General features: G+C 33.9%; 1 protein-coding gene across 2 annotated transcripts in view; it reads left to right on the top strand.

The window, feature by feature from the left end:
- The window catches only part of SRP54 (signal recognition particle 54), a 36,805-nt gene extending 12,839 nt beyond the window's left edge, over positions 1-23,966 (top strand). For both annotated transcript variants that reach the window (XM_068991373.1, XM_068991372.1), the window contains 13 exons: positions 213-297; positions 4,027-4,131; positions 4,723-4,789; positions 4,871-4,928; positions 8,704-8,854; positions 10,398-10,546; positions 10,847-10,947; positions 11,449-11,535; positions 14,181-14,254; positions 14,452-14,560; positions 18,974-19,144; positions 21,835-21,930; positions 22,979-23,966. In XM_068991373.1, coding sequence (XP_068847474.1) covers positions 213-297; positions 4,027-4,131; positions 4,723-4,789; positions 4,871-4,928; positions 8,704-8,854; positions 10,398-10,546; positions 10,847-10,947; positions 11,449-11,535; positions 14,181-14,254; positions 14,452-14,560; positions 18,974-19,144; positions 21,835-21,930; positions 22,979-23,070 — 1,345 coding nt within the window. In that variant the 3' untranslated portion in view covers positions 23,071-23,966. The remainder of the gene's footprint in view (positions 1-212; positions 298-4,026; positions 4,132-4,722; positions 4,790-4,870; positions 4,929-8,703; positions 8,855-10,397; positions 10,547-10,846; positions 10,948-11,448; positions 11,536-14,180; positions 14,255-14,451; positions 14,561-18,973; positions 19,145-21,834; positions 21,931-22,978) is intronic.
- The last annotated feature ends 2,425 nt before the right edge of the window (positions 23,967-26,391 follow it).

Raw genomic sequence — 26,391 nt, forward strand, 5'->3', positions numbered from 1 at the left:
CAAATTAATATTTGGACTTTCAAAAAATAAGCCTTGAAAAACTAACCAAAGTCACATATCTAATATTTCATGGTAAATTCTTTATGGTATGAACTTATGACTCTGTAGTAATTGTATGCATGTTAATTAGAAAAATATTAATATAAATGATTGGATAAAGTGTCTTAACTGACTTTTTCCCCTTTTTATCCTCAAAAACCATCATTATGAAGGTCTGCTATTGATCTTGAAGAGATGGCATCTGGTCTTAACAAAAGAAAAATGATTCAGCATGCTGTATTTAAAGAACTTGTGAAGGTAAAAGTATATCTAGCTTGTGCTTTGATTTTCTATACACTCACTGCATTAGCACAGCAAACAGGAATGTATTTCAGAATACCTTTTAATGTTTTATGGAATATTTATCTGTATTAAAAATATTAATAGGAGGATAATTAACTTTTCTGAATATAAAATTGTAGACTTTTTTTTATTGTAGACTAAAATTCTGAGTACAGATGTGAAGGCTGGTATTTTACTCTTAGAGAAAAATGCTAAAGCAAGTTATAGAAAGTTCAACTTCACTATATGTTAATTGATGGAAGAGCCTATCTGAGTTTATTCTCTTTAATACCAAGTTTTGCCTATTGAAGGTCCTACTTTTGTACAGAAAGTCACTCTTGGAAAGAGTTCTTTTCTACACTTTTATTATGTCTAAAACATTGAATATCCTACACTTGCCTAGATTTTAAGCAATTTTGAATCAGTGAAATTTTGTTTTACAAGTTATACTCTATTGCCCTGTCCCACCTTAGAACTGATACTGCTGCTGTAGTTGTGAAAATTATGATGAGAGTCTTAGAGCATTAGAAAATATGTTTGAGTCTAATGGTAGGGGCAGAAAAGAAAGGAACTAAAAAAAGTTTTTTTTAAGGCGCAGTGGGTACCTGCTAGTGATCTCCAGGTATTTTTTCCCTATATTGTGTGAATAGTTTAATTTACTTCTTTAGTTCAACAGAACTGATTGGTACTTTGAGAAAATCTAGTATCTCAGATGGTTGTGACACTTCACTTTAGTCCTGTAGACTAATCAATTGGGAAAGAAATTCAGAACCTGAAAGAGGTTAGGAAATTTAGCCAGTCTGTCTTTTCAGTTTGTGCTTGAGAAAAGTGAGACAGTTAGTGGTAGACCCAGGTCTGATCTCCATACTCCTTGTGTGAACTCCTCCTCACAGTATTTCTAGTTTGCTCTTCATCTTGCACCTGAGGTCAGCACAGAGTGAGTGAACATTTTTATTTTTAGGGGTTGGCATCTTGAGGCAATTCTGGAACATCAAGTGCTTTGTTAAGATGCCTTTACTGAGTGCCTACTTTATTCCAGGCTGTATCCACATACTGCTGATAACAAGAGATGAAGAAGACTGGGCCTTACACTCAGAAGCTCATGATCTAGGGCAGTGGTGTACAAAGCAAGGTCAAAACTGATTTCATAATAACACTAAAACATCATTTGCCTTTTTTTGCCCTCTTTACTGTGTTGATATTTGCTCTGCAAATATCAGTGCAAAAGCAATGGCAGGTAAAACCTTTGGGTAAAACTCCCTAGCATGAACAAGGCAGTGATACTAAACTATACTAGTAGTTATTGTACCCTTTACTCCCAGACACTTGCAGTGAAATAAAAATAAGGTTTTTTTTTTTCAAATGTGTCCTTGATGGAAATTATTAGTGATATTAAATCTTGACCCTTAAATATATGTGTTTGTAGGATTTTGTGTGATGAAATGGAAAGTACGCAGAAAGCTGTATTGCTGTGTACCAAATCTGATGGTAGCTAACAGGAAACTGTTGCTTTCTTTTTCTCAAGAAAGCAACAGTTAATCTGTGCTTATTTGGCCTTGAACCTTTGGCAGACATTTTCTCTGAAGTAAGTAAAGTTGGCCTGTCACTTTAAGGCAAACAACTAACAGTATTGTAGCCAATGATAAAATTCTAGCTTTCAAGTGAAAACTGGAAGCTTGAATCCCCACCCCGCCTTGAGTTTGACAATGTCTCGATTCTTAACTCGTCTGGTGAGATCAGTGTGGATATTAATAAATAAAATTTTTGATGTTGTGTAGTGACATGTGTCAACAATGGGAGATCTGCCTAACTCAATAAACCAGTATTTTCTAAATGACTAGTGTATAATGTTACAGAAGCATGCACCAGTAATAAGATCGATTCAAAGTCCAAGATAGGATAACAGATTTTAATGTGATATAATATGAAAATTCAGTACTGCAGTTCTAGGATGCAGGAGGAAGAGAAGATAAATTTATAATAAAATCATTATTCAGTAAAATGTATGTTCCAAATAGTAGGTCATAGAGAGCTGAGTTATTCTGCCATTGGATATAGAGAATGGAGGTGAATATAGGGCAGCATTAGTGTTCTGAAAGGGTCTAAGAGGAAGGGCAGTGGATTTGTGTCTAAGAGAGTTGTTTATTTCAGAAGTTTGTTTATGGGTAGCTCTATGCCTAAGAAGAAGATAACAAAATATATTTTCTTTTCCTCCCTTTTCTACCACATGGCTTTCCTTGAAATCAGATATAATGTGGATTATGTAACTTTTATGGTATCATCTAGCATGGGCTCAGCAAATTTCTCTTAAGAACAAATAGTTCCAGCTTTGTGGGTAATATGGTCTTTGTTGCAATGACGCAGGTCTAGTGTTATAGCACTAAAGCAGTAAATGAGTGGGCATGTGTATGTTAAGACTTTATTTACACATAGTTGTAAATATGGTCTGTGTCCTCTGGTCTAGGATATTAACTGCTATTACGGTTTGATTATATAGATAGAGGTTTCAAGTTCCAAATGACCACTTGGAAATGTATTATTTTTTTTAAATGAATGTTAAAAATGCCTCCTGCTTGTTTGGAGACTGTCTGTATGCTGCTACTGCTGCTAAGTCGCTTCAGTCGTGTCCGACTCTGTGCGACCCCATAGACAGCAACCCACCAGGCTCCCTCATCTCTGGGATTCTCCAAGCAAAAACACTGGAGTGGGTTGCCATTTCCTTTTCCAATGCGTGAAAGTGAAGTCGCTCCGTTGTGTCCGACTCCTAGCAACCCCATGGACTGCAGCCCACCAGGCTCCTCTGTCCATGGGATTTTCCAGGCAAGAGTACTGGAGTGGGGTGCCATTGCCTTCTCCACTGATTGTCATTATAAAATTGGTGATTATTTTTTACTTTAAATATAATAACTTTATAGAGCAGTGCATCCAATGGCATTGGACAGTTAACCTTTGACTCACTTGGAAAGCCTTTCACATGTAGTTTGTAATTTTGCTCATATATAAACACTGGTGAAATTGAACAGGAAGGTAGGTGCCATTGCAGTATTGCAGCCACTGGCCACATGTGGGTATTGAGACTTGTAATGTGGCTATTCCATACTGAGATCTGATATTGAGTAGATGGATGAGAGATCCATGCCAAGTTTTAAGACCTAGCATGGCACATTTATTCAGGGGAAAAAAGAAGACCCAGCATGGGAAAAGGAAATATAAAATAGCTTATTAATTTTTAAATATATATTACATGTTAAAATTATAATATTTTAGATATATTGAGTTAAAGTATTAACATTAATATCACTTGTTTTTACTTTTTTAAATGTCACTACTAGAAATTTTAAAATTCTTATGTGGCCTACACATATATTTCTACAGTGCTATTGTAGATTGCTCCCTTGCTCAAACTTGGTTTCACATTCATACACTTTCAACTTTTTCTAAAAAATGTTTTGAGATCTTTACCTCTGAATTGGTTTGGGAGTATAGGCTTGCTTATAACTTCACAATGCACTATTTTAAATTCTTAAATTTCACTATGTGTATATATAAGAGAGGGAAATAGAGTTGTGTTAGAATGGGAGGATTATGGATGCCTCTTACACTGAAATGTCTGTAAATCATTTTTACAATTTGAAAGTTGTGGGGAGAGAGGTTTTGAATGTAACCATGTGCTAACCTGATTTTATCTTTGTTTTTGGTATGTAGCTTGTAGACCCTGGAGTTAAAGCATGGACACCCACTAAAGGAAAACAGAATGTGATCATGTTTGTTGGATTGCAAGGGAGTGGTAAAACAACTACATGTTCAAAGGTAAATTATACTTAATTAAAAAAAGAAACAAAGTCATGGAGAAGCTATGTTTGTGTAAATCAAGTGCTTTTACCAAGAAAACTGTTCCTATCCTTCAAGGAGATGAGGATATGATTTTTGGAGAAGTAAAAGGGGAAAGTTTACCTTATATCCTGTGGCTCAGGATTCACTTTTTACAATGTCTCATCCAGTATAATATGTATGGGTCTTCATTTTACATATCATTTTGCTAATTTTAAATTCATTATACCACCCTTTCCTTCATAATTGGGTGCCTCAACTTCCTTACCAGATTTTGCTTCAGAAGCCTCAACTGTATAGTTTAGAAAGAAAAAAAAACCCAGGATTATTTCTTAGAGGGTTATGTTATTGTTTGTTTTTAATTAACGTTAATATTTTTTACCATGGTCATTTGTTGCTTCGTCGTTTCATATCCTTTGAATGTGACTGTTTGGCACTTAGAGTTTAAACTCTTCAGGAAATCTTCAGTATTCAGAATGTAATAATATTACTTTTTAGGAGAATATGAGCTGTTTTATTTTACATGTGAATAATTTGTATTTATTGATTTTTAAAATCTTCCTTTCCCAGTTAGCATATTATTATCAGAGGAAAGGTTGGAAGACCTGTTTGATATGTGCAGACACATTCAGAGCAGGTATTGTGCTAAAATTTGAAAATTATTTCCTGAAAGTCTCATTTTCAAGTTTAAGGACTCATTAACTTTTTTGTTTCGTAGGGGCTTTTGACCAACTAAAACAGAATGCAACCAAAGCAAGAATTCCATTCTATGGAAGGTGGGTTCTGGTTTTTATTCTTTTTTTAAAAAATATAAATTTATTTATTTATTTTTTAAATATAAATTTATTTATTTTAAGTGGAGGTTAATTACTTTACAATATTGTATTGGTTTTGCCATACATCAACATGAATCTGCCACAGGTATACACTGTTCCCCATCCTGATGGTTTTTATTCTTATGTCTTACCTTATCTATCTGACTTTTTACTTTATGCTATCTGGCCACATTTTAATATGTACCTATAAGCTTGAATCATTTTTGAAATAAGGTAGGGGTATAATTATTACATTGTTACCTTTAATTATTGTAACATGATTTTTCTGATCCAGCCTGATCGATCTGAGCAGATACTGTTTAGCTTATAATTCTTCCTATACTTACCCTGCCTTGCATGCTTTCCAGCCTCCTGGTTCTATTCTAGTTGTTTCTTCTAAGACCTATCTGAACCTTTTCTTGATTCAGCATACCCTGGTGAATTCTATATTGTCTGTTTCTTTAGTACACCATTTTTTAAAAGTTTGTGTTTGATCAACCAAAAATGCTTTATAATCTTTGTTTATCTCAGAGTCTGATCATTGCTAACCTTCATTTGCTACATTGCTGTTCAGTTAGGTGATTTGTTTATGTTAAAATGACTAAAAGAATTGAGTCAAGATTAAATTTAGAAAGACTTATTTGAGAGAATAACATTTTTCTTAATGTTACTAATATATTAATATAAGATTATTAAGCTAAAATTTGAAGTAATTAAATGAATGATATCATTTTATAAATCATTATTTGCTACTTTTTGGCTAAAAAAACTAGTGATCTTTGGCTGTGGTATGCTCTTTAAATTCTTGTATTAGTTTTTTTGTTTGGCTGCAACACGCTGATTGCAGGATCTTAGTTCCCCAACCAGAGATTGAACCCAGGCCCTTGGCAGTGAAAGCACAGAGTCCTAACCACTGAACCACCAGGGAATTCCCTCTTTTAGTTATTTTTTTATGATAATTTCTAGCAAATAGATTAAAGAATAATGTTAGGAATTTAATTTTTAGGTTAAGATCTTTTTCTAACATAGATTTAAAAATTACAGAATAATAAGCAGTTACATATTTAGAGTTCAAATTTGCACAGTGATAGGTGTGAGCTGATAGATGGCTCAGATGGTAGAGAATCTACCTGGCAGTGCAGGAGACCTGAGTTCGATCCTTGGGTCGGAAAGATACCCTGGAAAAGGAAATAGCAACCCACTCCAGTATTCGTGCCTGGAGAATACCATAGACAAAGGAGCTTGGTTGGCTACAGTTCGTGGGTTGCAAAGAGTCAGACATGACTGAGCAAGTAATGCTTAGGCTGCTTACTTGAACTATCAGCCAAAACCAGAGCCTTAATTTTTAACCAATTTCTCAGTACTGTTTATTAAATAATCTCTCCTTTGCTTGTGTGTATGGAGTAAAATATTAGTAATCATCGTTTCCTCTGGAAGAGATGAAGTGGATCGGGCTGGGGAAGGAAGGATTTGAAATGATCTCTAATGTTAAATTTACATGTTAGCATTTATTGGGGGGACAGTAGATATGTTTTTTTTGTACCATTTCTGTCTTTAAAAAAAAACCCACTATTTTAATAAAACATTTTAAAGAAGTGAAAGTACTAACAGTTTCACTTCCCACCGGCTTTTGGCAAGTCCATCTGTGCTTTTTTCAAATGTGCTATATAAACAAATATACAAGAGATAGATAATTTTCAGTTGAAATAGAATCTTTTCATGCTTTGAACCTTGATTGCTTTAGTAATAGTTATATGGGTTGTATAAATTTGTCAAAGCTCATTAAAATGAATTCTTAAAATAGTGCATTTTATGTAAATATATTACTATAGACGATTAAAAATAAGATCTTATGACAAGATAGTGATTATTCTTGGGAGGGAGTAAAATACTAATTATTTTGTTTTCCTTGGTCTGAGTGTGTTTGCTTTGTGAAAATTCACTGAGTTTAACAATTTGTGCAACTTTTCCATATGTATGTTATATTTCATTAAAATATATATTATAATAATGGGATCTTAATAATTCTGGACAATATGCTTTTAAAGAGAATTCTTTTTATGACATTACTGTATTCCATTGTATGCATGTATGTAAGTAATCTCCTTATGAACATCTTTGATCCTATTTCTTTATATATTTATAAATTTTATTTTAATTGTATCTTTATCATATTTTAAAATAGCTGGTAATGTTAATTTCTTCTTTTTCAACATTTCTTGCCTCTTACCTGCTTATTTTCCTGAGTAAATTTTAGTTTTTTTTTTTTTACTTGGAGGAAAATTGCTTTATAATGTTGTATTGGTTTCTTGAATCAGGTTCCAGAAAGAAAAATCTCCCTAAGATTATGAACAAAACTATATTGAAGCCAATTAATTTAGGGGAGAACTGACATCTTTACTTATTTGTATAGTTCCATGTAGAAACTTGCTACGTCTTTTTTGTTAAAAATTTCATCCTTAAGTATATTAATTTTCCTGTTTTAAGTTACGCATATATTCTTATTAAGTATATTTCTACTTGATTTTTGTTGTTAATTTAGGGGAAAAACTTTTAACATTATATATCCTTTCATTTGACAACGTTAATCTATATTAAAAGTTGCCACTAATCAAAAGAATGCAAACTAAAATAAAATCTTATTTTTTGATTTTCAAGTTGAGTAGAGTTTCAAGGATTATGAAAATATAATAAAATAGTAATGAAATTAAAGTTTTGTGAAGGACATTTTCCTTTTAAAAACCAAAAGCCTCAATGATCAAACCATTTGATCCAAATTCAGCTTGTAGGAGTGTATCATAGTTTAGAAGAAACAACATTATATACTATTTATATTGGCTATATTTTTAATACCAGGAAGTTAGAAAACCTTAAATGGCCAACAGTAGGGCATTTATTTAATAAATGATAGCATAGCCATCTGATGGAATGCTATATAACTTAAAAGTCACGTGTTACAAGAATATTTAATGGTTTTATAAAGTGCTACAGAAGGATGACTATCATCAGAAAGAACACAAATAACAAATGATCACGAGGATGTGGAGAAAAGGGAATTCTTGTACACTGTTTGTGGGAATGTGAATTGGTACCACAGCTGTGGAAAACAGTATGACAGTTTCTCAAAAAACTGAAAATAGAACTACCATATAACCCAACAGTTCCACTCCTGGGTGTATATTTAGGAGGGAAAAAAGATGCACTAATTTGAAAAGCTAGGTTCACTCCAGTCTTCATAGTAGCATTATTTATAATTGCCAAGATATGGAAGCAACTTAGATGTCCATTAACAGATAAATGGATTTGCCATTTGCAACAATTTCAGCTGAAAAAAGAATTGTGACTCACTGTATTGTATAGCTATGATGTATAGTGTACATCAACGATACTTCATTTAAAAATGCTTTCAAAAGACTGTTAAGTGGAAAAGCATATATGAAACACTATATAATACAAGTTCAATTATTAAAATGTAAAAAAAATGAGGGATACACAACTCATTCAGAAAAGATATAAAGCAGAATCATACAGGATTTCATAATTGGGAGACTGGATATTGCTTCATGCTGCTCTTTAAGTGGCTTGTCATATTTAATACTTACTGGATTTTATACTTAATTGAAATTGTTATCAATATGACTTTTTCAGAATAAAGATATACTAGCAATTTCCAAATTACTAGCATTTGAACATTTTGCTGTTGTGGTTGTTAAATCATTTTTTCCATGTTAAATAGCTATACAGAAATGGATCCTGTTATCATTGCCTCTGAAGGAGTGGAGAAATTCAAAAATGAAAACTTTGAAATTATTATTGTTGATACAAGTGGCCGTCATAAACAAGAAGACTCTTTGTTTGAAGAAATGCTTCAAGTTGCTAATGCTATAGTAAGTAGCTTTAATTTAACAACATTATAAGGACTTCAGTTAAAACTTAACTGAGAAAAATAAATAAATAAATAAATAAATAAAAAACTTAACTGAGTTTGTGAACCCTATAAATTATTTTTTGCCTGTAAGATTCCAAGTAATTTATTTCTATTTTGGGCTCCTTTATCTATATATAAGGACTTAATTTCTACATTAATATGAAATTTTCATGAATATTGGAAATTTCATTGCTTAATCATCTTATTAGTATGTATAAGAAAAACTAACAAATAAATTGAGAATAACCTTCAGTAACTATTGAATTTCCTTTCTGTAAATTGTTTAAATTAGAAACATTTGCTTTAGGTGAATTTTGAAAGATTTTCAAAATGAAGCATTTAAAAGTATTAATCATCATTTAGTGTCTCTTTGAAATCGTGATGGAAATAACATGGGGATAAGAAATGGTTTATAGGTAATCTGTAGCACATATTATGAGCCCATATTTGCCATTGAAGTGCTGGCAGTAATTCTTTGGTTAATGGTTAGTGCTAATAAGTTGTTTTTTAGCCATGCCATTTATTTTGACTTAGTGGAGCAGATCTAAGGGAAATAGCCTCACCTCTGTTTTTATCCATTTTGGTTTCAGCCCACACTCTTCTGCTTTTTCTTCTTCTCATTTACATTTACTGTTCCATTTGCCTGGAGTGTGATTACTCGAGATTGTTGCTTAACTTTTTCCTCTTTATTCAGATCTCAGCTCAGATTTTACCTCCAGACAGGCCTTCTCTGACCACCCTAAGAAGCCTTCCACACCTCATAACTGATTTTCTCCATCCCATTTTAATTGTTGTACATTCAGAATGTTTCAGTTCAGTTTAGTTCAGTTGCTCAGTCATGTCCAACTCTTTGCGACCTCATGGACTGCACCATGCCAGGCCTCCCTGTCCATCACCAACTCCCAGAGTTTACTCAAACTCATGTCCATTGAGTCGGTGATGCCATCCAACCATTTCATCCTCTGTCGTCCCCTTCTCCTGCCTTCAATCTTTCCCAGCATCAGGGTCTTTTCTAATGAGTCAGCTCTTTGCATCAGGTGGCCAAAGTATTGGAGTTTCAGCTTCAGCATCAGTCCTTCCAATGAATATTGAGGACTGATTTCCTTTAGGATGGACTGGTTGGATCTCCTTGCAGTACAAGGGACTCTGAAAAGTCTTCTCCAGCACCACAGTTCAAAAGCATCAATTCTTCGGCACTCACCTTTCTATATAATCCAACTCTCACATCCATACATGACCACTGGAAAAACCATGGCCTTGACTAGATGAAATGTTTATTTGCCTATTTTTTATCTGTCTCCAATGACTTCAGTGTAGGCCCCGTAAAGACAAGGATTTTCTTACTCATCTCTATGAGGACCTAAATGATGCCTAATACATACTACTTCTACAATAAATGTTTGTTGATTGAATAATTACAGTAAATACTTTTTATAGCTTCTATTGATGAAATTTACTTAAGGTCAGTTAAAATACGTATCTTTTCTATTTAAATTTTCTAGCAACCAGATAACATTGTTTATGTGATGGATGCCTCCATTGGACAGGCTTGTGAAGCTCAGGCTAAGGCTTTTAAAGATAAAGTAGATGTAGCCTCAGTAATAGTGACAAAACTTGATGGCCATGCAAAAGGAGGTGGTGCTCTCAGTGCGTAAGTATCATTAACACTGTTGTCCTGTGCCTTGGACTTACATGCTATGTGTGTGTGTGTATGTGTGTGTATGTTTATGACTTTATTAATCATTAAAAATCTATTCCAATAGTGGACCTAATATAGTCTATGAAGAAAGTGTAAATAGAAACAGAATTTTCGAGTCCCTCTGATATATCTATAGTTCTGTTTTAGCTAGTGAAAAGAAGCTTGAGCTATGTATCTTTGTCTAATAAGCTTTGACATCTACAAATTTGTTTTCCTTTTTGAGGTTATTTTGTGTTTTCTTTTTCTTTGCAGAGTTGCTGCCACAAAAAGTCCAATTATTTTCATTGGTACAGGGGAACATATAGATGACTTTGAACCTTTCAAAACACAACCTTTCATCAGCAAACTTCTTGGTGTGTACAGTGGTGGGGATATAGACAAATCTCCAAGAAATAGTGTGGCTTTTTAGGACCGATTAGAATTTTAATTCTGCCCTCTCACTGACTAGTTCAGGAAAATAATTTCCTTCTATGATTTATCTTCTTCACCTACAAAATAGGGATGATGGTAACCTGCTTCCCATGGTTAGAGTGGTAAAAACGAGCTATTGGATAGAAAGTTCTTGGGAAAGTTTTAGAGCACAGTACAGAAGTATGTGGTTGTAGTAATAGAAGTGATAATGGCAGCAGAACTTTCATGTTTGAGAGCATAGAATTTGGAATTAAACCCTGGACTGCAATCACTGCTTTGATACTTAACCTCTCTAGCTTCAACTTCTCACCTGTGAAATGTTGTAGAAATACCTGAGCTGCCTATCTCACAGATTTATTACTATATGTGCATGCATTTTGCATAATGTAGCAATATAACAAGTATACTATTAGTTATTAATTTTACTGTTTTGGCTTTTATAGGTATGGGTGACATTGAAGGACTGATAGATAAAGTCAATGAGCTGAAGTTGGATGACAATGAAGCACTTATAGAGAAGTTGAAACATGGTATATGAGTAACAAAAAGCATTTGATCTCAGATGACTTCTCTTGTTTTCTTTTGATAGAGCTACTATAATGTTTTTGAAGTGATAAGTCTGTTAAAGTCCTTCCAGTGTATATTTTTTAGATGATTTATATGCAGATCATTTTAAATCTCAGTCATCTAAGCAGCTGTAGAATTGAGTGTTTTATTTTCTTTCTTATGTCAAATTGCCTTAAGATTAGTATTGAAGCTGTCATTGGGTTCCTTGGAGTAAAACAGGTTAAAAGTAAGCTAAAATACTCTCTTCTGATTTTTTTGTTTACTTATAAGTTTTATATAATAAAACAAAAAAAATTAAAAGAGGTTAAATACACATTTTCTTCACATTGAGGACAACTCCTATGAAAGTATGTTTAAGAGCTTAAGTTTTTTAACCCAACATAGAACTTTTAAAAATAACCTCACTTTCCTTCTGTGTAAAAAGTAGATAATACTAAGTATCTTCTTCATAGAGTTGTGAGGATGAGCTGATATATATATAAAATGTCTAGCACATCAGGAACATTTAACATATATTATTATTGATCATTTCTGTTTTTCTCAAAATGGCATGACTCTTTAATTTCCATGACCACATACTCTGCTGCCTCTGCTCCGTCTCACTCATCTTGTCAGGTACCTATGTCTTTCCATCCTAGATGTTGGTGTTTTCTAGTGATCATTTCTAGGTTATCATCTTTCCCTGAGCTTCAGACTCATATCTGTATGTTTGCTAGACCGTGCTTTGATGTTCCTTAGACACTGACTTCAGTTTGTCCTTATCTTCCCATCTCAACCTCCCACCCCAGTGTTGCCATCTATGAAAGTTAACATCATTTGTCTTGTTTCCAAAGTTGGAAACTTGGGTGGTGTCATCCACTCATGTCTTCCTCACTCTGCCCAGTCCTTTTCCCATTAATTATTAGTCCCAGTGATTCTACCTAATTATCTCCATTCCATCCCTTACTTCCCAGCAGCTATTTAAATTAATCTCTTCTCTAGATTATTTATTCTAAGGCTTTTTATCAGGTTTTGCAGTTTTTTGGATTCTTTCCCTTGGACCTGTTTTTTTATCCTGCAGCCAAAATGATCTTTCAGAAATGCAGATTTGATCCTATTACTACTACTTTTCTTAAAATCTTTTAGTGTCTTCTCATTGCTCTTGTAGTGTTTTTGAATGACTCCACTATCTTAGCCACATCTTCTGAGTCATGTTTTGACACCGTTGTTCTTAGCATTCCATGTGCCAGTCATGCTGAATTTCTGTCAGTTTCTCAAATGTATGCTACAGTCTTTTTTACCTTGCTGTCCCTCTGCCTGTCAGATGGTTATCTTCTCTTCTTCCTGTTTCTGTTCTCTACCCCCAGCCAAACTGGCTCACTCATGCTTCCAAGTATCTACTTAAATATGCTTCAGGAACATTCTATCTTATCCCTAAACTTAGAACCCCTGCTATGTGTTTCTGTTGGACTCTGAAATAATTGTATTATTCGTTACAATTATTTTGATATCTGTCTTCGCTGCTTGAAGTTGAAGATTGGTTTCTAATATATTCCCAGACAGCCTGCTTTCTAACGCCTAAGTCTCTCTTTAGGTCTGTGCCCTTGCTTCAGGGGCCTCCTTATTTCCAAATGTAGTGACCTTTCTCTTTTCTCTTGCCTCCCAAAATTTAACAGTGTTATCCACCTTTTATATTTTCAAACTCTGCACTTGGGTTCCATGACAGTGGACAGTGGACTTCCTATATCATCTTAACTTCCACTGTCATTTCTGTATAATGGCCAAATATCTACTTCAGCCTTAACCTGCTCTACCACTGTTTAATTCTATATTTCTAGCTGCCTAGAACATTTCTTTTGATGTATTTTACTGCTCCTTCAAATTCAGAATGCCTAAAACCAAGTGCGTTCTTTTTTATATCTGAAGTTAATTTGCATAATAATGAAATGCTCAGATTCTAAGGATATCATTCCATTAATTTTGACAAATGCTCTTTGGGAAACAGAACATTTCCATTACTCCAGGAAGTTTGTTTATTCCCCTTCCCAGTAAAACTTCATGTAGGAATCCTAGAGTATATATATCTGTTTTTTCCCCCACCTTGTTTCCCTGACTCAGCATAATATTTTTTATATTTATCCAAGTGGTTTTACTTATCTGTACCCTGTTCTTTTATAGCTGAGTAGTATTTCATCCAGCGTCGACCTGTTTTCCAGTTTATTGACAGTTTAGCTGTTTAAGAAACTCTAAATAATCTAAAGCAGTTTTGCCGTTTTTACATTCTCATCAGCAATATATGAGAGTTCTGCTTGTTCTGTATCCTCTAACTTTTGGTGTTGTCAGATTTTTTAATTTCAGTTATCCTAGTATGTATAGATTGTTTCCTTTGTTTTCACATTTCCTGTGTATGTTTACGTCCATTTTCTCTGATAAAATATGAGCTTCTATAGGACAGGATGTCTCTGTGGCATTGATCCTGTAATCTTATGTAACTTCTCAGTGAATATTTATTGATTGGCTATTTTATAAGTGTGCTTCAAGATGAGCCCATGATTAAGGAAAACATTAGTTTTATTGAATGGAAATGTTCACTCTCTAATATATTTGCATCATTTATATTGTATTTCAGGTCAGTTTACGTTGCGAGACATGTATGAGCAATTTCAAAATATCATGAAAATGGGCCCCTTCAGTCAGATCTTGGTTAGTTATCCTAAAAAGTTTTTTTCTAACCTCTATTGTCCTTGTTACAATTTCTAAGAATGGATACACTTGCTTTAATTATTTTAATATTTGGTTAAAAATAGTTACTTTAAAAATTTAATATTAAAGCCATTAGTTAAATGTGAACAACTAATCTCAAGCTATTACTGATTTTTATGTTTAAATACATGTTTTAGGGGATGATCCCTGGTTTTGGAACAGATTTCATGAGCAAAGGAAATGAACAAGAGTCTATGGCAAGGCTAAAGAAATTAATGACAATAATGGATAGTATGAATGATCAAGGTAAGATGGCAGATTTCTTGACTTGGAGGACCGTGTTCTCAGTATCAGCAAGTTGAGAATTTTACTGTGTTCTTGTGGACAAGATGGGAAAAAATTTAGACTGGGATTATTATTTGGGAGATTTGTAGCTGCTTGAAAGCTCTTGCTCAAAAAGTATGATTATTGTGTTGACTTCATCTTTGAGAGAAATGTCTAGGACAGGGCTTCTCCAAATGAGTTCTGTGGTGAGAACACCAGTTCTTCAGGGTGTTGATAGAAGTAACTTGAAAGGGGAGTCCTGTAGTCAGATAATCTGGGGTTTTTTAGAAAACTGGCACATTTATTTATTGCATGTCTTCTCAGAGCTCTAATATGCTCACAGGAATTGGGAATCTGTAAGAGAGGGACAGTGTAAGCAATATTTACCAACTTCCTTTGCTCTGAAACGCCAAGGTTTCAGTCTTCTTAAGTATACTGCTCTCTCTGTAATCCTAGATTATCCCTCCCTCCTGTACTTCTGGGTCCTCAGCCCACGAGTATTTCTAGACTCATGGCCCCTTTATCTTTCTCCCAGTTTTTAGCACCTTTTCTGATTGAACGCAGCAAGCATGCCAGGTCTTCTCTATCATCTGACCTCTGTTTACAAAGAAATACATGTGCTTGGCATTGAAGTTTTTCAGTCTTTGGCTAACTTACCAGTGAGGCTGTGACAGCCACAAGCCGTTCTTCAAACTTGTTCAAGGACTTTTCTCCATCAGTAAAATCCTCTCCTGTGTCTCCAGTCTCTCCTTACCTACTTATTTTTTTCAATCCATCAGCATATAAACATTAACTTCACAATTTTACATTTTCTGGGCTTTACTTCTCACTCATACTTTTACTCTGTCTGTTTTCAGTCAAGTTTCTTAAAAAAAAAAAACGTGGTTTGTGTCCTCAAACTACTGAAATCTGACTTCTGTACCCACCATTGCTCTGAAATAGATTATACAAAGATTTCCAACAACCTTCTACTGGGTCTACTCCAGTGGAGACTTTTCAGTCTTTTTCTTGACTTTTACAACATTGGATGTTCATTGACATTTTCTTCTTATTTTCTATTACTTTTTTATTTCCACTTTTACCCTTACTTTACTTGTTAACTGCAGTCTCTTTCACTGGTCTCATCCTCATTCAGCCTAAAGGAATATATGCTACAAGGTTCTGTTCTCAGCCAGTATTTCTTATTATTGTGTTCCTTTTGTTGAATAATATCACTTCTATATATACTACCTGATTATTTTTTATAGTGTCTACCTCTTTCTTGATCTCTTGGCGTTCATAGTAACCCAGATAAGGTTGTGTCTTTCTCATCTCTTTATCTTCAACACAGCAAAAATTTTTGTGTGTAGAATTAATAACTGCAGCCTTATCTAGAGTATTTACTATGTCCTAGGTGCTGTCATGAGCACTTTACATAACATTAACCAACAACAACTCTTAAGGAACGATTCTGGGTCAAAATCCAATCTAGCTTTTACAGATTAGGATACAGGGAAGTTGAGTAATCTGCCAAAGTCACGAACTAGGGGATGGAGAGGCTGAGCTTCTGGCTTGAGAGTCTGTACTCTGGATTACTTCCTGTCTAGATGCTCACTAAATGGTGGACAAGTTATCTCTATTACATGTTTGAGTTTTCTGAGGAATATAAGTTCCAAAAGGTAGTTCGTCTCCTTTGGTGAGTGACACTTCCATCCATCTACTCAGTCATCCAAGCTAGAAACTAGTGTCAACATAGATTTACATCCTTGCTGATTTTCTGTCTAGTGGTTTTATTGATTATGGATATAGAGGCGTTGAGATGCCTGACTTTTCTCCTTTCAGTTGTGTTAGTTTTGCTTCATGTATTTTGAAGTTCTTTTGTTGGGTGCATACACATTTAGGATTGTTTTGTCTTCTTAGTGAATTGACTTGACTGTTTTATCATTATGTATGTAATGCCCTCCTTTGTCCTGGTCCACTTCATCTGCTATTAATGCAACCACTCCAGCTTTCTTTAATTAGTTGTTTGCATTGTATATCTTTTTTTATCCCTTTACCTTTAACCTACCTGTTTTATGTTGGAAATGAATTTTGTATCAACAACATGGTAATTTTTTTTTAATAATTCTGATAACCTCTTTTAACTGATATTTATATATTAGGATTTAGTTCTGCCAATTTGCCTTTGGTTCTATTTGTTCACTCTGTTTTTGTTCTTCTGTTTTCTCTTTTCTACTTCCCTGTGGATTGTTTGAACATTATTTGTTATTCTGTTTTATTGTCTCTGTATATTTTTTGGTATATTTTACTTTTCTTAGTGATTGGTCTAGGTATTACAGTATATATACATATTTAACTTATCCCAGTCTATTCTTATCAGTATTTTTTGCTTCAGGTAGAATATAGAAACCTTAACATCACCTTAGACTTAGTGAGTTATACTTCCTAAATATTTCTTGTATTTTCTCTCTCCTCTTTGTTCCCTGCATTAGTTCATACACTCATCATTTTTTACCTGGATTGCTACAGTAGCCTCCTGACATTTCCCTTTCTCTTTTAATCTGTCTTCTTCACTGCCATAAAAATAATCTTTCTAAATATAACAATTCTGGGATCAAAATCTTTCAATGACAATTGTCTTAATGATTAATTCCCAACTCCTCAGCCTGGCATAGGGCTTCCCTGGTGTCTCAGATGGTGAAGAATCTGCCTGCAATGCAGGAGACCTGAGTTTGATCCCTAGGTCTGGAAGATTCCCCTGGAGAAGGAGATGGCTACCCACTCCAGTATTCTTGCCTGGAGAATTCCATGGACAGAGGAGCCTGGCAGGCTATAGTCATGGGGTCACACAGAGTCAGACACTGCTGCCTGACTTCCGTAGCCTGGCACACAAGTTCTGTTATAATCTTGTCCTTATTTTTATAACCTCTTAATTTCTCAGCTCTTACCCAGGCTTGGTTCCTTCTACACAAAACTATTTTCGTTTATTCTGGGAATCCTTATTCTGCTTCCTACAATGTCCCTTGCTCCTTTCCTTCTTTACTTATCTCATACTCATCCTTCAAGACTACATAGTTTTAAGAGAAACCACCAGCATGGAGCCTTTCTTGACTTCCTTTCTTCTTTGAGTTATGTCCCTTCTGCTTTTTGTTAAATTCATGATACCGCTTACCAGGATGTGCTGTTATTAGCTTGTCTCCATTCTCTCACTCCATTTGAGCTCTTAGGAGAATATGATATACATTTTCAAAATATTTTATCATAGAGATGTGGCTTAAAACTGCATTTATGGAATGGATTTAGAGGTTTTAATGGACTGTAAGTTTACTGTGAGATAATTTGATCTTTGTATTGCATTGGTAATCAGTCTTCCCCTGGATTTAAGTTCACTTCTGGACAATATGCTTACTGGACGTAGACAAATTAGAAGATGTATTTAGGAAATCAGCATGATAGATGAGGTTTTAAACCATATTATAAGAGGAACAGTCAAAAGAGTTGGATATTTGTCACCTAGAGGAAAATTCACAGGCGACATGGTGACTCTGAAATAATTTGAAAGCCTTATTCTTTGTGCCTGGCAAGGAGACATCTGTGCATAATAGGAAGAAGTGTCAGACAAATGTATTTCATATTAATATGGGAAAATATTTTCCATAATTACAGGTATAATAGAATGACATAGATTGAATTATTTTGGATAGTGGGTCATCTCTCCTGTGGTTGTTAAGATCAAGGTTAGGTGATCATTTATTAGGAGATATGGAGAAAATGCAGACATAATAGAAATTTTGTACCTGAGATTGTATGTAGGCAACTAACACCATGAGAAATGGACCTTGTATTCTAAGAGTTACCAAAACATTGGAAGTGTTTATGTTACGTTCATTCTTTATGTTACAGAAAGAATTAAAATACTAGTAGTAATTACTTGATTATATAGGAAATATAAGTTATTCTGTTGATTGTAGATAGAACCTACCTACTTGCACTTGTTTATTTGCCTAAATTTATGATTTAAAGGATAATAGTTATTTTGAGCTAAGGTGAGCACTTTTGTTGCTTTTTTGAAATATACCTCTGGTATATATTCTGAGGAGCACTTGGACTTGAAATATGGAAAGGATGGACAAAAAGTTTTTTCAAAGAAAAGACATTTTTTGTAGGGTGAGCATGTGTGTATTTGCTTTATTGTTTTTATAGCTTATAAATATTATAAATACTCTTTTGAATATCTTCCATGTTTAGTTTTTAAAAATCAGAGTCTGACACAGCAGATGATAACAGCATTTGTTAAATCTGGTTGGTGGTTTGACCCTTATATCTGTTTTTCTATGTGTGAGATGTTTAGATGTAACTGCTTTGACAGTGAATGAAAGTTGTGTGTACATGAAAGTAATTGACCCTTGCCTACAGAACTTGACAGTACGGACGGTGCCAAGGTTTTCAGTAAGCAACCAGGAAGAATCCAAAGAGTAGCAAGAGGATCAGGTGTGTCAACAAGAGATGTCCAAGAACTTCTGACCCAGTATACCAAATTTGCACAGATGGTAAAAAAGATGGGAGGTATCAAAGGACTTTTCAAAGGTAAGAGGAATAACAAGCGCATCATTATTTGACAGTCTGAAAGGAAAGAAAGAGGTTGAGAAACTAAAAATTAAAGTCAGGAAGAACTGCCAGTATTAGAAAATATACTGCTGAATTTCATGTTTTATGCAAGTACTTCCAGAATTTATAATGTGATCTGTGATTTATCTGTTTTCAGATTCAAGGTAATAAACACTAATAGTTTAAAAAAATCACACTTAGTGACTTTGTGTGAAGTTATATATTAAGGAAGATTTAGAGACTATGAGACAATATAAGAAAAAAGTTTAAAACACCCATTACATTCACTCCCCAGTGAATCCCATGGGTCTTACTGCAAATAACATTTGATATAACTAGGGGTTTCTTCTGATCTTCTTTTCCATATTGTCAAGTTTTCTTCAAAGTATACCTTTTAGACAGATAGCATTTTTCCAGTTATGTATCTTTGTTTAGCACAAGTGCATCTTTGTTGGATGTTTAGGCTGATTGATATATCACTGTCAGTTCTATATCAGTATCAGTTCTTGTGTCAGTTTCTGTTCAGTCTCCCATGAAGCCAGGGATTTTTTCTGTTTCGGTCAGAAACATAGGCTGGTCAGTTTTTCAATGTGTTTTAGATTACTCATATTTAACATTTCTTCCTACATTTACTAGTTTAAATTTTCTTGGTGAATCCCCTCTTATTTAGGTTTCTTGTCCCATTTGTTTTATTTTTTCCCTTATTGCTTTGTAATAACTCTTTAAAATTCTTGGGTTATATCTGCAAATATTTTCCCCAGTTTTTCATTTGCCTTTCACTTTTATATTTTTAATTAAAACTGAAGTTTTCACTTTTAATGCAGCCAAACCTTCTGGTATGATTTCTTTTATGCTCATAAAAGCCTTCCCCACGTTGGTACCACAGTGTGAAAGTGTTAATCACTTAGTCATGTCTGATTCTTTGCAACCCCATAAACTGTAGCCCCCAGGCTCCTCTGTCTATGGAGTTCTCCAGGCAAGAATACTAGAGTGGGTAGCCATTCCCTTCTCCAGCATCTTCCCAACCCAGGGATCAGACCCATGTCTTCTGTATTGTAGGCAGATTCTTTACTGGCAGAGCCACCATGGAAGCTCTGATACCACAGCAGTCACCTATGTTTTCTTCTACATTCTGGTTTTTTTCTTTTCTTTTTTTAGATTTTACTTTTTATCCCACTTAGAATGTATTTTGCTGTGTGTTATCTAAGGTAAAAAGATAAGTTGGTTTTTCCAAAGAGTTAAAGTCAACTGCCCTAGCCCTGTCTTTAAATTTTTTTCTCTATCTTAAACACTATTAAAGTGAATTTATTATCTAAGAAATCCTGATGAGGCAAGCTCCAAAGATGAATAATATCCCTGAATAGGTTTCTAAAACAGATGAGTATTTACATATCGCCTTTCATCTTTTGACAGCTTCCTTATTTTTCTTGCCTGCTATATCCTGTTTTCTTCTTTGTGACAAGGGAGGAAAGTTAGACAAACTTGTTTAAAATTGGTTATATTTCCTAACACCACATGTTATTTTAGATAGTGATTTATAAATACATTAAGTCAGTTTAACATCTTTCCCAAATGACCCTAACTGTTTATCATAGAACTAGTGCAAATCCATTGGTCAGATCTTATCTAAGCATTCATTGACTGCTCAATAAAGGCATAACCAGATGAAGTGGGCAGTGAATTTGGTGCACACCCTTGTCACACCAAAGCCTTAGTAATTTTTTGAAGTTTTAAGTCCTCAGAGACAAAAACTTACAGTGACTCCCCAGTGGTCATGGAATTCACATCTTACACAGATTTATTAATTAGGAAACTTTTTAAAATTTTTATCATGTTTTATAAAAACATATCTTCTTTCATTTGTAATTCTTAATTCATTTAATTTATTCATATTAGCCAGCTTTGATCAGAGAATCAGGGTCAGCTTTGATTTGAATTTTCACAAATGTTTCTGAGAAGTACTGGAGTTAATGTTTCTTTGAAATAGTTTTGCTGAAACAAGCTCTACTTATTCATTGCTATTGCATCAATGATCTCTTTGATTTTCTGTGTCTTAGGAGCACAGCAGTTATTCTCTTAAGGATGCTTTTCTCTCTTCTGCACCAGTGTGCATCTCTTTCATTGGTTGCCTTTTTGCTGTAAAATCTCACTGAGTGTGTAGAAATTCACTGATAAATGGAGTTTTGTTATTTTTTTTTCTATTCTCTGAAGCTTTTTATTTATAGTAACTTCTTAAATATATACATCTTGAGGTTCTCTCAGACTCATTCTTTCATAACCATTTATCAGTAATCCACTCTCGTTCCCAGTTAACCCATATCTTTAAAATTTTTTGTTCGTCATTATACCATATCACTACTGAACAATTGTTACAGCTTACTGTTAATAACCACTGGATATGGTTTTGCTTATAGTGGCTCATTTCACAGGTATAAGTAAAAGTGTTAAAAATTTTAGTCCTTAAAAGCCCCTTAAATGTCCCTTAATATTGAATTTCACTTTTTCTTTCTCAAAAATATATATGTAATTGGGACAAAGATTAGAAGGGGATATGTACAAACAGAAATAATTGTGTTAGAGTAAGATTATAGGGTTTTTCTTTATATTTACTCAATTTCTATGATATCCTGATTATATTACAGTCTGTACTGATGCAAAAATTTTTTCAGGTGGTGACATGTCTAAGAATGTGAGCCAGTCACAGATGGCAAAATTGAATCAACAAATGGCCAAAATGATGGATCCAAGAGTTCTTCATCATATGGGTAATTATGAAGTTGTTGCCAGTTGCTAATACATGGTTTAGTTTATAAGGGTTGAGTTTTAATAAGCCTTCTGCTGTTAATCAAAAATCAGATCAAACAGGGTATGGTGGAAAAGGCCCATCTAATTTCTAAGTGGAATGGTGGTAATAGTGTTGTATAAGCTGAGGTTTCATTCACTCCCCTGCTGCTGTTTTTGATTTTTGAGCAAGCTACTTAATCATCTTTTGTTAAAATATATATATTTGGCTATACACAGGGTCTTAGTTGTGGCATGTGGGATCTAGTTCCCTGACCAGTGATCAAACCCATGCCCCCTGCATTGGAAGCATGGAGTCTTAGCCACTGGACTACCAAGGAAGTCCCAAAATTGTATTTTTAATTCTTTTCATTATGGCCACGTGGACCACCTTGGACCACCAGGGAAGTCCCTAATCATCTTTCGTTAATGCTTCTTCTGGTGACTTTTTGCCTTAGTTTAGAAACTGGATAGTTTTAGTGATGAGACTTTGGAATTATATAACAATTTTGAAAACCAAGTTCCACTTTTACCATGTAACCTATGAAAAGTTCCTTAAACTTCCTGAACCTCCCTTTCTCCTGTAAAATCACAGGTCATATCTTGTCAGGAAGTTAGTATAGTTCTGGGCGTATAGTAGATATTCAGTAATGATGAATTGTTTTCCTGCTTGAAGTCCTGTGCATTAACTACCGCTCCAATTTATTACTATTTATAAGACTCAGACTTCCCAGAGGAAAATATTTTTTGTTTCAATTTACTTACTCGCTACTGTGTGATAGGTACTGTTTGTTCTAAGATCTTTTCGTGTAGATGGTATTCCTCATAACGAGATGAAGTTAGTTAGTTATTCTCTTTTATAGATGAGGATACTGGTGATAATACAAATTTTTATGTACTTCACGGCTGGTGACCAATTTGCAGTCAGAACGCAGTATATTTTTTAGAAGTTTAAGTACTTATTAGGCAAAAGTAGCAGATGTTTCAAGTTCTGTATAATAATTACCTGATTTTATTCCACTCTCCCTCTAGGCGGTATGGCAGGACTTCAGTCAATGATGAGGCAATTTCAACAGGGTGCTGCTGGCAATATGAAAGGCATGATGGGGTTCAATAACATGTAAAGAAGATGCCTTAATATAAACTGATTCTGTTGATTACATTATTTGCTGAGACCTCAGAATTTCCCCTCCTTTTTGCAAATGGGAAAAAAAAAAGTATTTTTCTTGCCCGTCTTGCCCCCTTTCTTTCTCTTCTTATCTTTTTCCCCTTCCTTTTCTTTTTCTTTCCTTCCTTTTTCCCTTCTTCCCTTTCATATGGGAGGAATATATGGTTGTTGTGGAAATCATTATATTTTTGCTTTAGATTTTCTTTTCTGTTAGTTTCAACCATCCTAACACTTCTGAAGTTAAATCATGATGTAAAATTTTAGTACTTAAAAGTTTTTAATTGTCTCAAAGGCCAACCATTACCTTTGTAAACAGTTGGGGTCAGTAGTTACGTGACGTCTCAATAAAAGTGCTATACAATAAACTTCAAAGTCATTATAAGTTAAGGGGTTGTTAACTTTCTTTATGGTTTAAAATGATCAGTGTATCATGTTAAAAGGCAGACAAAAAGATAATATTTAAGACTGTTTCCAGAAGTATACCTTTATTGGGACACATGGTAGAGTAACTTAACCATTAGTATTAGGAATTTTTGTTTAACTTGGAATAATTAAGATAATTTTGCCATAGAAAATCTTAACTCTGACATTTAAATTGAAATTGTGAATTTGGTTATAGTTCACAATTTAATGTTTTGTATATAACTTTCATTTTTTTTACCTCATATTTTTGAAGCCTTAGTGGCAATATTTGATTTTCTTGCAAAGCCAGTTTTGTTATGTTTCTTACATACCAAAAATCTGCTTGAAGAAATTGATATACTTTGATGACAATAGCTGATATATAGATTTCCTAGTGGGAATATAATTGCAGATATTAGAATGTCATTATTATATATTAAAAATAATGAGACCATAACAAGATTGACTTGGTTGTTGGTTACTTTGGATTGCTGTACAGTTCATTTAGAACAATGGCTTTTAAGTAAGTTAGGTAATTAATTTAAAACACTAGCATAATTCTTATACCTATTCATTATTCACATTGTGAAGATAATAGATACACTGTTATAACAATGTATTTTGAACTAGGATGAACTGATCTTCTGGAGAAGGAAATGGCAACCCACTTCAGTACTCTTGCCTGGAAAATCCCATGGATGGAGGAGCCTGGTAGGTTACAGTCCGTGGGGTCGCAAAGAGTCGGACACCACTGAACGACTTCACTTCACTCCCTTCACTCACTTTATACTTTATCGCTGCAGAAGGAAATGGCAACCCACTCTAGTGTTCTTGCCTGGAGAATCCCATGGACAGAGGAGCCTGGTAGGCCATGGTCCATGGGGTCACAGAGAGTCGGACACGACTGAAGTGACTGAGCACACACACATGAACTGATCTTCAGCGAAGAACTGATTTATAGCAGTAGAAGAGAGTGAAAGAAATAGCTAGTTTTTGGAGTATTAATTTTTTATGTCTCCAGTGTTTTAAAAAGATCTTAAAAGCCAAAGTGTCTTCAGAAAATACTTAAATAGAGAATGCAACTGATTTTCTTATTTACTTGGGTAAAGATTTTATATCCCACTAAATCATTTTCACAAGATAAAAACTTTAATTCCCTATGGAATATTTGTAGACCCTGTAAAAATTATGTATGTTTTCTTCTGCAGAAATGTCATCACAAGGTCCAGCTACAGAAATTTGACAATATAGAAAATACTGTTCTCCAAATTAGTCTTATTAAACTCATGCATGCCACCTTTTCTGGGCATGCAGTATTGTGATTTCTGTCCTCAGGGACCACTTTTCCATTTTGACCAAAAAAAGAAATGAGATTCTTGGCCAAGCTTTATGGATTGGGGCATTGTTTTTACTGTTTTTTGTGTCTGATGTAAATTATCTTTTTCAGAAGCAAAAATAACAGTGGCAAAGGCCAGTAAAAGTCCAGAATGTGTCATTCAGCTTCTGTTTCTCTTTCCTCATTTATAGAACAAGGAAATTGGAGATACTCTGACTCCATTAATGCCTCAGCCTGGCATCGTTTTTATTACAAAAGCTATCCTCAGTTCTCAGTTTTTATCAAAGTACTGATTTTTTTTAAAGCATAAGTATACTGAAATCCTTTAATAATCTGAACAAATTTCCTTTTATTTTTCACTATTGTTAAAATTAGTTCCTTAGCTTTTTGATATATTTTCTATTACCAACTTAGAGCACTAGCTACATCTAATATCATAAAACATTGGATTCTTCCTGGATTTGATTATAATGTTATGTAAATATGTACAAATATAAAATTAGATATAATTTATTTTACTTACAGTGCTTATGTAATTTTAAAACAAAAACAATGTAATTATCAAAAAAATTATAATACCAAGAAAAGGCAAATTAATAATTTAATGGATGTCAGTGTTCTGAAAGTATCCTATTTGTTGGCATGTAGGATATAAGGTATATATACACGATGCATTGAAACTTTATTGAGGCATTTTTGTGGGGGAAAATTACTTTTCATCATATAGTAAAAGTGATTTTTTAAAGTACATCACATAAACCATTATATTGTTGAAATAAATACAGTATATCAAAATGTGAGAAGTCCTAAGTTCTGATATGCAATAATATTATACTAACCTTGAATAGAAGTATAGTGCACATGTCTAAAAAGAAATGTATTATTATCAGAAATACTGATACAGCAAGGCAACAAAGCCAGGAAATTTACTAGAACTAAAGTCTCATATTAATACTGGTAAAATTATTATATTAATACCTATTATCAGTGAATGTAGAGGTTAAGTAGCTCTAGTACATATGAACAAATATTTTGAGTGAAAAGTGGAATACAGTGTTTAAATGTGAAGAAATTTCAGCTTACTGATTGTATGCAGTAAAAGCGTTTTATTATAGTAAAATAACAACCACAAAATTTGAATGAGCTCTAATAAAAACTGTCAGTGAGAACCATGGCTAAATAACAACGAAATGTAAGTAAGTTTTGGTCTTCTTAAAAACCTGGCAATAATTATTAATAAAGCCAAGTAAGTTATCATATTCAAAACTAGAAAACCATCACCACAGCTCTTATCTGTTCTGTTCATTCCTGGCATTCACTGGATTGGAAGTGGAGTTATCTTCAAAATTCTGCTCTAAACTCCAGCTACTATGTTCTGAACATTAAGCTATTGCATTACGGTTGAACCTAAAACCTTCTTTGCTTCTGAGCCACAAGTTATAAAAATGATGAATCTGTATCTCAAATTTTGGGGTATTAATTTAAATTTTACTTCTAGATCACCTGTATAGTCTTTGTCTTGTTATTGATGTGATATGA

The sequence above is a fragment of the Capricornis sumatraensis genome, chromosome 19 (assembly GCF_032405125.1).
Source record: "Capricornis sumatraensis isolate serow.1 chromosome 19, serow.2, whole genome shotgun sequence".
Lineage (NCBI taxonomy): Eukaryota > Metazoa > Chordata > Mammalia > Artiodactyla > Bovidae > Capricornis > Capricornis sumatraensis.